Source organism: Poeciliopsis prolifica, unplaced genomic scaffold, assembly GCF_027474105.1.
Source record: "Poeciliopsis prolifica strain line A6 unplaced genomic scaffold, Auburn_PproV2 SCAFFOLD010, whole genome shotgun sequence".
Classification (NCBI taxonomy): Eukaryota; Metazoa; Chordata; class Actinopteri; order Cyprinodontiformes; family Poeciliidae; genus Poeciliopsis; species Poeciliopsis prolifica.
The window spans coordinates 4,019,567-4,034,169 of record NW_026562385.1 but is presented as its reverse complement, the minus strand read 5'-3'; the positions used below and the strand labels follow the sequence as shown (position 1 = coordinate 4,034,169).

General features: G+C 37.9%; 1 protein-coding gene across 2 annotated transcripts in view; it reads left to right on the top strand.

Moving 5' to 3' along the window:
- prkcab (protein kinase C, alpha, b) overlaps positions 1-14,603 on the top strand; it is a 94,405-nt gene that overhangs the window by 61,162 nt on the left and 18,640 nt on the right. For both annotated transcript variants that reach the window (XM_055035657.1, XM_055035658.1), the window contains exons 4-6: positions 4,014-4,125; positions 7,139-7,267; positions 14,375-14,531. In XM_055035657.1, coding sequence (XP_054891632.1) covers positions 4,014-4,125; positions 7,139-7,267; positions 14,375-14,531 — 398 coding nt within the window. The remainder of the gene's footprint in view (positions 1-4,013; positions 4,126-7,138; positions 7,268-14,374; positions 14,532-14,603) is intronic.

Genomic DNA, 14,603 nt, shown 5'->3' with positions numbered 1-14,603 from the left:
TTCATCCATCCATGAAGCAGATGTTAAGTCAGCTTTAGATAATATCTCCTCATTAAGACATGAATCACATAAATCTTTAACTTGCGTGTATGCTAATAATGTCTAATTATTAGGCACTGACAGATAATAGTACATTGGCACATCTGTAGACGCCTGAGTAAAATTAGCCTTAATAATGTTTGAGTCAGTGTGCTTGACTTCTTCCTTGTTCTTCTGCATGATGTGGCCCTTGTTTCACTCGCAGGGCTCATCATCTCGCCTCGGTGCAAACAGTGTCACAGGTTTGCCTGCTAGCATTTTACCCGCACAGCATGATGCCCTGTGTTTGAGTCATTGAAAGGATGTTGTTGTAAAGTTGTTTTTAATGTGATGCTGCAGCAGTTTGCAGGCATGTATTTGTAGCTTGCATTGTCACTGTATTCGTACTCATGATTCGGTGGTATAAATATTCAAGAACTGTTGCAGATAAACAAACAATAATAGCAGTGTGTGCAAATTGACACTACAGCAGAAGCAAATTTCTTCCAGTCTTCTTATCCTTTCGGTCCCTAAAGCATTTTTTTCCACTGATGGATGACTGAACTCTTAGAAAATGCCTATAAGAAGTAAACTTTGTGGTTAAAGCTCTGTTCTGAGAATTTGTGTTCATAGGGTTCAACAGTTTCAAAAGAACAGCAAAAGTGATTATGTTCAATAAAGTGGCATGAATAAGAAGGCATTATGACACTCATTTCACGGTAGCCTGGTAAAAACAAGCCCCTGGTTCTGGATCTTTGCCTATTGTGAAATGATCGCTAGCTAGACTCTGCTGAAGTTTCAAATGATCTGAATTTATTTTGTCCAATCACTAAAGTTTGGCTTTGAGATATTTAATGCATCAGCTTTATCATAAAAAAACTATGCTATGAAGCTTACCAGAAATTGCCTGGTATGTGAACAATCATCCCCCACTGCAATGAGATAGGTGCAGAGCCAAAAGAAAAAGTTTTAATGCCTTAAACATTTTTGTTGTTCTGACTTTGACTGCTCAATATTTTAGAAGAGAAATCCATCTTAATGGGACAAATCCCAGACACAACACTGGAGGTAGATGAGAATCAAATGGAGTGGCATAAGACAATATCCAGGCTTGTTTCACTGAGGATCTAGTATAATTTACTGAAGGTTTTCACACTTAAATATTAAAATGTACCAGAAACCCAAACACATTTAAGATAAAAATGTCATTCAGTTGCTGTGTTTGACACAAATATGTGAATTCTCAAAGCATCTGCATAAATAGGAAGGTAAATGGATAATTTTGTTGACTAATCATGTTTACCGACTCTTTATTTGCTTAAACCTGAACTGTGTTTGTTTTGTTTTCACCATTCGCTCCCTGTTTTGTGTGCATTGCACAGAAGAAGCTTTCCCATTTGTGTGAAACTATTAGTTTTTATGGGTAAGCTGCTAGCATTATGGTCCACTTACACAATTCATGGTGTGTTATTGAGTGTGTCAAGAGCACTATGCTTATTCACAAATTATATCCATTAACAGATTCGTTGTTTTACTTTATTGGCTGTTGCTATAGGGGTTTCGTGCTTTTATGTACTAAAACCACATGTGTTTTAGGTTACTAGAGAAATATGTGTTCATAAAGCCATAAGGGAGCTTGCATGCAAAAGCTTGATAAACAGTCAGGAATTTGCAACAGAGAAAGCTGTCTTTAACTACACAAATGTTTCAGAAAGTCAATTATGAACCACCAGGTGGTTGTAAAATTACTTTTCTAAATTTGTATGTTTATATTTATTTGAATATTTAGTTGTCTTTGCAATTTGTTAGTCATAGAGATACTACAGTAAAAAGCTTTGCATGAATATTTTTGCAAACTATTTGCTTTTTTCACTATCATAGCTCAAGAACATACAGATCATTTGGCATTTTCTGAATGTCTTCTCAAACATAAAAGCTCCAGCACAAATTCTGAAGAAAATGCATGTTGGCATGCACACTCTAACACATGCTGAAGCCCTGGGCTCTGCAAAGATTGTACCTCAATATGCATTTTTCTCCTGTTGAAGACTCACAACTAACTCCTCATGGTTCATTTTATCCAAGACCAAAAGGAGGAAAAGAGACAGTTACTTTATGTGAAGGGAAGATGACATTGCAATAAGCAGTGCAATAAAAGTTTCTAGGTCTTCAAGGTTATTTAGAGAAGAGAGTGAAGAAATGTAGTAAATGTACAGACCAAAAGAAGATTGTCCTCTGCTCCTCAGGTCCCCACTGGACACAGTTATCAAGTTATCACTTATCAAGTTTCATTTAAACGGTTGAAGGAGAATGACCACAATGAACACTTAAAAGCAAATACTGGGGGAGGGAATAGAGTAAAAAATAGATGTTCCCAAATAGAGTATGCTAATAAAATTTTTCAGAGCCTCACGCTCCTCACTCATACCCCTATCTGTCAAAACATAGTACTCAGAAGGCCTTTCTCTTTAAAACGCTGACATTCCCTCAACGTCTCCTCCTCTACCATCCCTCTATTCCGCTCTCTGACATCATGTTGTTTACCTAATGCAGTCGGCTTGTGGAAAAAAGGGCCTTTTCAACGACGTAGGCTTCCTTACTCAGTCGGTGGCCTGTATAATTACACATGCAGCCGTTCTGACACAGTTCAGCATGATGGAGGCGACGCTGATGGGGGTTTATCCACCCTCATTTGCAGGGCTTTAATTAGAGCCATGTTTGTTTTGCAGTGATTGCAAAAATTGGCTAACCTCAGCTAACACTGTGCAGGCAGAAAAATGTATGAATCGATCCACAGCAAATGGGACTAAGCCATGCTGATCAACGGATTTTATAGCAAAAGTTTCTGAAACATTGAAGGTTTGTATTTGTGTAGCCGGATGACTTTCTTTCTTTCTGCATTAATCCCTTATTTCTTATTGGACTGAAATTATATTGGTTTACATTTATGCATTACTTTTCCTCTTTCTTTATTTTTGTTTTTGTTCCTTTTATTTCTTTTTACTTCACTTGACTTGAGTGACAAATTTAAGGACTTTAGATTCGACTTGATAAAATCACAACGGACTTAGGACTTGGACATTTATAATAATGAGTCACGTAGCCATTTTACACATTGTTTTCTTATTCCAGTGATTTTACTCAAGTGTTGCAAAATCCTTCTCTTGCAGGTAAATTTCTCTTATAGATTGTTTTAGCAACAAAAAACACCTTGTAAAATTGAGAAAAAAAATCTGAATTATTAGTAGCTAATAAATTACATATTAAGTAATATTTGTCCACATCACCATATTTTCCCTTTTTTATATATAGGTTGTATTACTTATTTCTATTTGATGTGTTCAGAGACCACATCATGAAATACACAAAACCACGATGGTGGCTATTTTTTAGGAGTCACATAATGCATTTGTTTTTCCCAAACTCGTAATTTTCTGAAGATTTCTTCAGCGTATGTGTTCTCTTCGATGCTTCCCGTTTTTCAGTCAGGATAAATGCGGACCAAAAAAAGTTACAACAGACCTGTATATTTTCATACAGGCTTTTCTCTTCCTCAAAAACACAGGCTTGCTTTTAAATCTAACGTTGCAGTCACTGTATCACATTCTCTCTCCACTCTTGAAGCTGCTCCACTGAGGGGAAACTGTCACAGGTGGTAAATATAAAATGCATTGCTGCTGGTGCACCACTCTGGGAATGTCATCACTAAAACAGATTAGAAATTCTGGCAAGCTGGTGCTGATAGGCTTCCTCAGGCTTGTATGTTGAGAAGCTGAATGTAAGTGGAGCTCATTTATATGTAAAAGTCCCTCAATCCAGTTTTAACTTTCCCTGTTATCCTTGTGGGAGTCTCCTTTTACGTCATGCTCACCATGTGGTGTCAGGGATGAAAACAACTCTCTCTCTCCGTGAGTCTTTTGAGACTTTATTTAAACCTTAATTCAGGTTTATAATGTCTTGTTCAATTGTTCTTTTTGTCTTGTGTAATTTTCCAGGACCCCAGAAGCAAGCATAAGTTCAAGATCCACACATACGGCAGCCCCACTTTCTGTGACCACTGTGGATCGCTGCTGTACGGACTCATCCACCAAGGGATGAAATGTGACAGTGAGTATTACTCCATCTGTGTGTCTGTTAGTGTGTGTGGGTGCACCTGTGTTGAATATGCTGCACTGCTTTTCCTTGAGCCAGTCCTAATGAGAGCAGATGGGAATAGCCCGGTGCTGCAGCCCACAAAGAATTCACCGCTCTGCCCCACAGAGACCTTTCTGTGATCCCATTCTTCCCACACACTCTCCACTTTTGACTTTTCTCCCCGGTCTTCGGCTATATGAAACTATCTGAATAGCCTCAATTCTTGAACTGAAGTCATGGTTTTGCCCATTTATTTCCCATTCTTTATTTTTAAGCTGATCAAACCAATACAAAATCCTGAAATATCTTTAATGTAGTAAAAAGTACTGTATCACCACAGATCTCTTCTATTGTAATGAAATACATTTTATTATCAGAGAAAGATAACCCTCATAAATAGAAAAATAACTTTTCATTCGTCCATTAACAGACAAAAACTATCAGAGCCAGCCTGTGTCTGTCAGAAAATGTAATTGGTACCCTTTGTAAAATTATAGGTAAACTTTTTTGGCTAAATTTTATTAGCAAAACAGAACTAATTTCTATCAGACGAGTAAAAACAAAAGGTCAGTAATGCAGACCTGGTGTAGCAACATAAAATTGGTTAAAATTTTACAATAAACAATACAGCTTGAAATCTTAAGAAAAGATGTGAAAAAAGTTGCATTTATCAACCTGCAAAGGGTCATAAAGACATTACTAAGACTTTGGTACTTTAGTATATATTCCCAGAAGTGACTGGCACAGCAGAACAACATGTAAAGCACTGTCAACCTCAGTTAAGGTTGGTGCTCATGATTTAACAAGAGTAAAAATGGCATCATGGGAGTGTTTCAAGGCCAGAATCTGAGGGGAAAAAAAACACCCTGAGACTCATCTAACACTAAAACGCATATTGATGATCCTCAAGATTTTAGGGAAAAATATTCCAGATTTTTCTGACTAAAGTGTTACTTTTATATGTGTTGAGAAAAAGAAAAAAAGCATTTCAGGAAAAAGATGAGGTGGGCGTCGTTCTCAGATGGTCGTGTCTGATTTGCTTCTTCGGGATTTTGAGGTACAATGTCCTTAGCTTGTAACCTTAAACTCAAGCACACTTTAGTTATTCAGCATAATGCAAAACACTCCAACAAATCCACCTTTGACCTCTCCGAATGAGATGCCGTGGCATTATGATAAACAGGCTTATATTCGTTCTTGATTTCATATGTTGTTTTCCTACCTTCTTTTCTTCCTTGTGAAATATAACGTATTTCTCAGCTGAATTCTTTATTGCGCTTTTCTAGATTGTGTTTGAAAAGCTAACTCCCTGAACTTCTAGAAACAGTCTGGAGGTTTCACATGAATACCTTGTATGCTAAATCTGCATCACTCTCTCATTTTCCTCTCTTTTTCTGTCCCTCACTGTACCTCTTCTCTCCTGTCTCCATCCTCATCTATCACTCTGCCTCCCTTTCTCCTCCTCATATGCGGTACATCCATCTGTGGGCTTCCAGTGGTGCCCTAATCGTATATGGTGATTAGAGCACATTGGAAGAAATGAATGTGAGGAGACCATGGCTATTACAATCTGCTTCAACACATTCTGTCTCTCCTTTTCACTTCGTAGCACATCAGGCAGGTGAATATACATAGAAATGTGATCAGAATAAGCTGTAAATACTGTAGATGAGTCTTAAATGAGAAATAAAGTTATTTACAGTGTAATATCTGCTGTGTCAAACCGAAACAAGAAAAATGGCAACAATTATCCGAGACTGTGCTGGAAAACCTCCCAGTGTAGATTGCCTGCACCTGTGCATTTCTAGGGTACAAATATTGGCAAATGTTGAGAACAACAACCATTTTCCCCAACAGTCAGCAGATTTGATCTGCAGCAGCAGAGATGATTGCATCACAGTGCCTCATAATGTAGAACGTGTGGGAATAACTTCCAGCTGTAGCATGAGGAAGGATGAAACATTTACGAGTCTGGGGATGTTTTGATTTGATAAACTTTTGCAGTCATGTACAGTGGGGTTTGTGTTTAAGTTTGCTCCCTTACAAAAGGAATGTACTCTCTCAATTTTTCATTATACTTTAATTTTACCATAGAGCACAGGTGTCAAACTCCAGTCCTCAAGGGCTTCTGTCCTGCAGTTTTTAGATGTGTCACAGGTACAAAACACTGGAATGAAATGGCTTAATTACTTCTTCCTTGGGCAGATCAGTTCTCCAGCGCCTTGCTTTTTAACTATTCTATCCATTTGGATGTGCAGCAGAAGCACATCCAAAAATTGACCCTTGAGTTCTGGAGTTTGTCACCCCTGCCATAGAGCGATTGCAACAACAACAAAAAAATAAAAACAGCAGGATTAAAAATAAATATGTAAATCATGTCATGGTGTAAAATGAGTATTTGATTTAACTGCTGCACAACAAGTTCCCTATTATTTTAGCAGACATTTATTTTATACATTTGTATGTTTTGCATATTTATCAATATACAATAGTTGACCTATCACTAATATTACATTCACATGCACTGTCAATGATGTGGAGTTTTAAAGTTACCCAGATCAAAGATTTCTTAATTTGTACAAACCGAAGTACGACACAAAGGTTGATGTTTGCCAGACTACAGTTTTATGTTTTATTAAGGCTGAAATTATTTTTATGGTTCCTAAACTACTTTAGTTTAGCTTCACAGTTCATTTCTTTCTCATAACATCAAAACCTCAAACTATTTTTGTACTTCCTCCTGAAAGGCAGAGAGTTTTCCTTGTAGCTTATTGCAAATTGCATGAACATGATTAAACTCAGACGAATTTAAAAATAACCAAACTTTCTCTCTTTATGTACTCAACTCTCCCATTTTATGAATTTCCTCCATTTTAAAACATGGGAGAAAGAACCTGGAAAAAATTAAGTAAAAGATCGCACATGCAGGAATCATATTATCACCTGTAAGCTGAGTTGTTTGTTTTTGTCTCTTGTATCCCTGCAGCCTGTGACATGAACGTGCACAAGCAGTGTGTGGTCAATGTGCCGAGCCTGTGCGGGACAGACCACACTGAGCGTCGGGGCCGCATTTTCCTCAAGATTGACGTCAGCGGAGACAGGCTACATGTCACAGGTTGGTTTTAATCTCCACCCTTAACTAAGTCAGCAGAAACAAACGAACAAACAAACAAAGAAAAGCAGCTTACTCTTAATGTGGAATTAGCCATTAACTTCCAGATGGGTTAGTAAAATGCTGGACAAAAAACTCTGGCTTATTTGCTCCTATTTATGAATAATCCAAACATCAATGGAACTGTATTTGAAAGTCCTGCCTCATACCAATATCTGCACCAAAGTGCTTCTCTTATGGGAATAAACAGCAAAGTACCACTACTTAAACTCTTTGAACATTACAGTAAAATTAATATGCATGCAAATTGTTGAGAAATAGTTCACCAGAAATTGCACAAAATCACACATAGTCACAACAAACCAGCTGATTGGCAGAAGTCTGTAGCTTAAAAACAATGCAATTGACGATATAGATAATAATTTGGTTATTAGATATATGAGGTTTTGCTCAGTGATGCTGTTCAGGTGTTTAATACGCCGCTACTTTCACAGTTCTATCGGGCTTCAGTAGATGAGTTTTGGTGACGTTTTCTTATTGATACTGATTAAAGCCTAGCATGCTCTAAATAAATCAAAGGTGACTCTAATTATGTGGACAGCTGTTGTTCAGAGTGTAAAGATCATACATGTCACGACCCTGATGAGTCAAAACACTCTGTAAGATTAAAGGTTGAAGATGTGGACAGTCGTAACCCAGCAACTGATTCTAAAGAGCTCATTAAAACAAAAACGTAAGTAGAAATAAAAGAGCGAAATCAGAAAGGCTTTGGCTTGGTGCTTTGATTTCTCTGAAAGCACAAAGTAAACACATGTTGTAAAACAGGTGTCTCTGAGGTGAATAAGCAAAGAAGAAGTTAGCTGTTCCCACTCTTCTGCACAAAATAAAACATTAGCTTTCATGCTGCTTAGCGCAGAAGCTGTTTGAACTAAATAACTTTGAAAGTAAACAAAACAGAACTTAGTCATCCTTTTTATTCCTATTTATCATTGTTGGTCTGTTAATATGAAAGCAATTTCTGTATCAATGGTTTAGAAACCTTTTGTTCTTGATTTCAAAACATGCATATTCCTGTCTTTTCCATTGATAAGGTAGTTAAGAAGTTTTTAACAAAAGGAAAACTTGGTAACAGCATGAAAGAGAAATCAGGATGGCTTTTCCAGTCTTCCCATCATGAATGTGTGCCTGTGTGCGTTTCAGCACTTCTAAATTATCCTGTCAGTCAAGAGCAGCACCTGCAGTGGAGAACTCTCCAGTGTTAAAACCCCTTTTGGCAGGGAGGAAAATGACTGCTGGGTCACTTCCACCACTTCCCTCCCCGTCACACTCATAAACTCACATTTTCACACAACAGCTTGGCGAGACAGTGGTGGTCAGGGAAACTTATATCAGAGACCAATAAATAGAATAACTCTGCACAAAGCACGGGAAAGAAAAAAATCTCCAGCTGCTGTAGGAGGAGAGTGACAAGTATGATTGAAATTCAAGTCTGTTGATTTCATAAAAATTTGCTTGCTGTTGGAAAAGTGACAAAGCACGGGGTTTATGCTGATTACACAGTAGCTTTTTAACTGCTGCTAGGTGAAATAAATTTAAAGGTGACTGCTGAAGATGCTTTGACCATTTTCTGTTGAAAGTTACATTTGTATCTTTCAGATGTGAAAAGAATTAGTCCAAAACCATAAAACAGTGAAATGTATTCCTAAAATCTTCAGCTTTATACACCTGGAACATGTAAAATAATGTAATCTAAATGCTCGAAAGCCTGTGGAAAAATGGCTCTAAACATGGCAGATGAACAGTTTGAGTATTTGTTTTAAACTATTTTGCTCATCTGATGGATTTGGTAGCTGCAATTCTGCCAAATGGGATTCCACAAAAAATAAAATGTAAAAATTGTTAACTTGAACTGTCAAATATTTTCATTATTGTCACCAATAAGCAATAATAAATCTAAGCAAGAGGAGAAAGGAAATGCTAACAGAGCTGCAGAGGCAATCATTGGGGCAGGATGGACAGTTTTCTATAGGAGGGAGGAAAGATCAATACTGAGTACAATGCTAGAGGGAACAAATGCAACAAAAACATATGTTCTGAAGTGTTTTCTTTTATTTGTTTCCTCCTTTGTAATGGCAGTGATCTGAACAGTGAGGTCACATCTTGTTCTCCAGCTCCCCTCTGGCTCGCATGCGCAAGTGGCAGGCCTCTGTGGTTCACTGCACCAACATGAACTTGATTAAATCTTTCCGGCCAAGAAAACAGACACATCTCCTCAGGCTCACTCCTCCTAAACAGCTTCTTTTCTGCCTCCAGTTCTTCCTTCTTCTGTTCTTCCCTTCATCTGTCCCTTCCATTCTTTTCTTCCTTAATTCACTTTTTCTTATCCCATCTTTTCTCTTGAGACACTCAGACTCACTCATCCCTGTCATCACCCGTCTTCTCTTGATACCCGCTGAGCTCCTGTCTGTTACCTCGGATTATGCTTTATTCTTCCCTTTTCAGTAGGACATCGGCTCTTTTTTTGGTCAAGAGCCTGTTTCTTTCTGTTTTGGATTTAATGCTTTATTATCTTCTACACTGTGTTCTTCCTGATCCTTCCCTTCATAGTTTAGAGTCGATTTCCTCATTTAATCCCTTCTTTCTCCCTCATTCTGATCGCCACCTTTATCCCGATCTTTATTTATCCTCACCAAAAGGCGGTCTGTGGAAGCCGATGGGCTTCAGCAGACATTTCTCCTGGCTCTTTGATGACGGGGTTGTGACGAAATGTCCCTGGATGACCTGCCCACACACACAAACACAGATCTTCAGACAATGGAGGTTTACGCAGCAGTTTGCTCAGGATGAGATTCCCCAATGCTGACACGCCTGCCTCCGCTTTGAAGCGCAAGTTAAACTGAAATATATTTCTTGTCGGGCACTATTGGATGTCTCATTGAACTAAACCCTTCTTTGCTCAAAAATCTGTCATATTATTTTAGTTCTCTGTAATGTAATTGTTGCATGGTTGTAAACATGAATGCTGTTCAAATGTGGGGAAAATATGAGGTCAGGCTTATTTGTGATTCTTGCAGCGTTCTTGTGTTTCGATGTCTCAGACTGCAAGTAGGCATGCAACTAAAAAACGTTTATTTTAGTAGGAAAAATGGCTTTTATTTTGAATGGAATATCACAATAACATTACAAGGACCATGTGGAACGCAATATTTGTTAGTTATTTCTCATTGCCAGGAATGCAGCCTGGTACAGCGACAGGACATTAAGACTGTTGGATGGAGCTTGACCACACTTGATGCCTTCACCTGGTGAATAGGAGGATGAAGGAGATTGTTGGAACCAAAAATATCACGATCCAATTTTCTTATATTGTGCACATCTACTTTCATTTGCTCAAGGGAAAGGGAAGGGAAGATCTGCTTGTGGAAGGTTGTTGGTTTCAAAATACCATAAAGTACAAGAATTTGTAGGCTTCTCTTTTCTTGGGATTTTTTAAAAATATTTGTAACAATATAAATCTTCAGCTGACAGTATTTCCTGTTGTACTTTATTCTTCAGTTTTAATAGCTATTGCTGTTAGCAGCTAGGACATATCCCATTATCTCATTAAAGCAATGTGAAATCGTTCTCTCTGTGGTTCACTGGAGTTCAAAACTCTAGATGTTAAAGACTTTGTCTCGCCTCTATTCTTGGATTTCTCCAGATCAGAGAAACTTTGAGATCCTGATCCATTTTGCCAGGCAGGTTCTCATTTCCACAGTTTTGACAGTAGTCAGACCTGAGTGGTAAATTTGCTAAATTTTTCACTTCTCAAGAGGAAAATCATGTTTTCATGGGGAGAGTTTGGAGGTTGTTTGTCTTTCATAAAATGAAATACAATAATCATTTAGAAAATGTATTTTGTTTCTACCCAGGTTATCTTTGTCTGATACCTACATTTTGTTTGATAAAACATAAGAAATCTACTTCAGAGAATAATAAATAGACAGAGCAAATATTCATTGAATTAAAATTTTTTATCTTTTAAAATGTTTAAGGGAATTCAAATAACTGGGGGAGAGTTATCTTCTGGAGTTTATTTGCTTTTGGCTTCATTTTTATTTGTATTTTTTATAATTCCCTTAAAGTCTTTCTCCTAATCTGAAATGGACCAATCGGGTCGAGACAATATTTTTGATGCCCCAGAAACAGGAATCATAAATTCCTTCTGATTCCTCCTTCTGCCGCCACTGAGTGCATGACGTCTCCGTTTGGATCCCTGACACAGCTCAGCAGGGATCCGTCCAATTCCCATTTGGCTGTGCAGTCTTCCCCCCTCCACGATTATCAGGCACTCATTGGCTGCACATGGCATTGTTATGCAACAACACATTTAAAACGCAAAGCCTTCTTTCTTTATGAGATTATGCAGTCAGCCCTCCACAGCTCTGTTTGCATTCCCCCCTTCAGCCAGAAAACATGTTTTTTTTATTACTATATTTGATATCTGATATGAAAAATGTGTTTATGTACCAAGGGAAATTATTACTGCAATATTTTGGACGGGAATGACTCAAAACTTAAGGTGCATCAGATAAGATAGCAATAGTTTTGAGGAAATAAACTCTGACCAATTAGAGAGGGGAAAAAAAAAATCAATATTATCGTAGCATTTATTATTTTATATCCTCTTGCTAAAGTCCTTTATCCACATCACATTAATAAAAACATAACATGTCTCTGCTGTGTACGTATCGTGGCTGCGTCAGCCCAAAGCAAGTAGTGACAACTAGAAATGCACACAAACCGGGTAATTTTATTAGCCGCTACCTCATAAGGAGAACACAGGACACAGACAGCAAGCAGCTCTTGTTGTATCTAAGCAACAACTGACACCAGAGATGGTCCTTGATGATGATCTTTTATTTTGTGTATGTGTCCCTGTGTTTGTACGTGTGTGAGAGAGAAAGGCAGTGGCAGAATCAAGTAGGCAAGGAATTGTTCTTGCATAAACGCACACAGAGAACAGAATCCGTAGCGTCCTCTCTCATCGGCGTGTGCGGGTGTGTTTGCCTCATTAGTGTTTTTACAGGCTTGCAGAAGTTTCTTTGGTTTTGTCTGATGCCGGTGTTGCCATGGAAGTGAGTGATGCTTGCGAACGGCGCCACAGCCAGCAGAAGGGAAGGCTTCAGACAACATGGGATGAGATTTTCCGTCTGGTCAACATACTCCGTTGTGTGTGTGTGTGTGTGTGCGTGTGTGGGCTTTCAGGAGGGGGATAGGAGAATAAGGAAAAAAATTTATGAGTCGAGAATTACCTTTGAACAAGTATCTAACTATGGGATTAAAACACCACATTCGTAAATTTGGGGGAAAACAACTTACTGATACAGGGAGACCTGCACTGCCCTCTGCTGTGTGAACCTGGAGAAGCAGGAAGAAGCATCAGAGATGACCACAAACAATTTTATGAATAATTATTTAGAGTATGTTTCCTCATGTTTTTTGTTGGAAATTTAAGGAAGTGTTCATTTTGAAGGTATTTTTGGTGACTTACAACACAGCAAACAAGCCCTTTTTGTCATGTGAAATAAATGTAGCATATTGTATTGATCCTTTGAATAATTTAACCTTGTGAGTCTTTTCTTCTGTCTTATTTTTATCAATCAGTGAAGGACTGCATTAAAGATTAAAAATGTAATTTCTAGAATTTGAATTAGCCCTCCTGGGGGGCTCATATATTTTACGCGTGTGTCATTCGTCCTCTTTCATTGTATAATTTAAGGTATTGGCATGGAAAAAGCATCAATATTTGGCAATCCTCACTCGAAGAAGGGCAGACTTTCATTTATGGGCAGGTAAATTAAAACAGACTCACTTTACATGCAGCTGATCTAAAAGGACACATTTCAGAGGGAAACACAAAGCGGTGCCACAACAAGTAGAAGTAAAACTACAAATCATTATTGTGTGATTCACGTGATAAAGATAGTGGTTTCTTTAAATTTCACACTGTGATCCTCCAAAGCCTCTCTTGTTAGTGGATGCAATCCATATGCAGCCTTTCTACTCCTTCGATGGAGGATTGTAGACGGCAGAGATCAGTATTCTTCTGTAGAGAGGAAATTGATCCAGACACACACTTTCCTGCACAATTACAGGTCCTTGCACTTGTATTCAGACTGCTAAACATTTCCACCTGTTTTTACAACTCAATCTTCAGAGCATTTTGTTGGGATTTTATGTGCCTGAAATAATTCAGTTAAAATGTATTTGTTTATCCCTGATTTTGGTGTGATGTAGTCGTCTGCGTTTACATTCAATTGAAGCTCTTAGATTTGTTGAGGCTTTTAATATCCTCTCTCTTCTGGTTACGATTGCACAGATTCTTTATGTCATATTGTTCTGCATTACTTTCCTAGAATGACATTTGCCTGTTTATTAACATGATGTCAGAGTTGAAGAGTCACAAAGAATGATGACTTCCTCTCATTTCCTCAATCTATTACTATTTTTGGCCTTTTGTTGTTTGCTCTTCCGTTTACTCCATTTGTGACAATGGAATGTCAATTTATACTATTCTATTTAACTTGTAAAGCTTCGGTGCACAAATGACTCTCTTTTACTTGTTTTTTTTAGCTAGAGTGTAATTTTGTCTGCACCTGTTGTGACAGGATAAGTGATGCACACTTTAAGATAATGTTTTGCCTACTTGATTCACATGAGGCCGTGCAACGCAGAGAAATCACTTAGCAATACAGAGTCTGTCATACCCAGCTTGTAAAGTTGTGATGAAATTTTTACTTTGAATCAGTCATCAAACAAAAATGAAGCTGAAATGAAAAACTAGAAATATTTTATACTTTTTAAAAAATCTGCTTCGTGTTTCAGTGTCACACCAATATGAGCTGACTTAGGTAAATAATGATTCAGTGTCTCCTTCCTTCCACTGCCATATTTGATCACCAGATGAGTCATAAGGCCACATTTTTTTGTACTATAGCTCTCTGCTTCTATCTAATGACCTACAAACCATAGACATAAAAACCTTTTAGAGCTTTTTAAGTCATTTAGTCATATTGTCTGTAAATCTGTTTCAGACACTTTGACATTTTCTTTTATGATTTCTTCCAGTGGGCGAAGCCAGGAACCTGATTCCCATGGATCCCAATGGTTTATCAGACCCGTACGTCAAACTCAAGCTCATCCCAGACCCAAAGAACGAGACCAAACAGAAGACCAGGACCATCCGTTCCTCTCTCAATCCCTGCTGGAACGAGTCGTTCACTTTGTAAGCAAATTTTCTTTTTTAGAACATAATTTCCAGACTTTCTGTAAACCAACAGTTTAAGCAGTTTTTCCA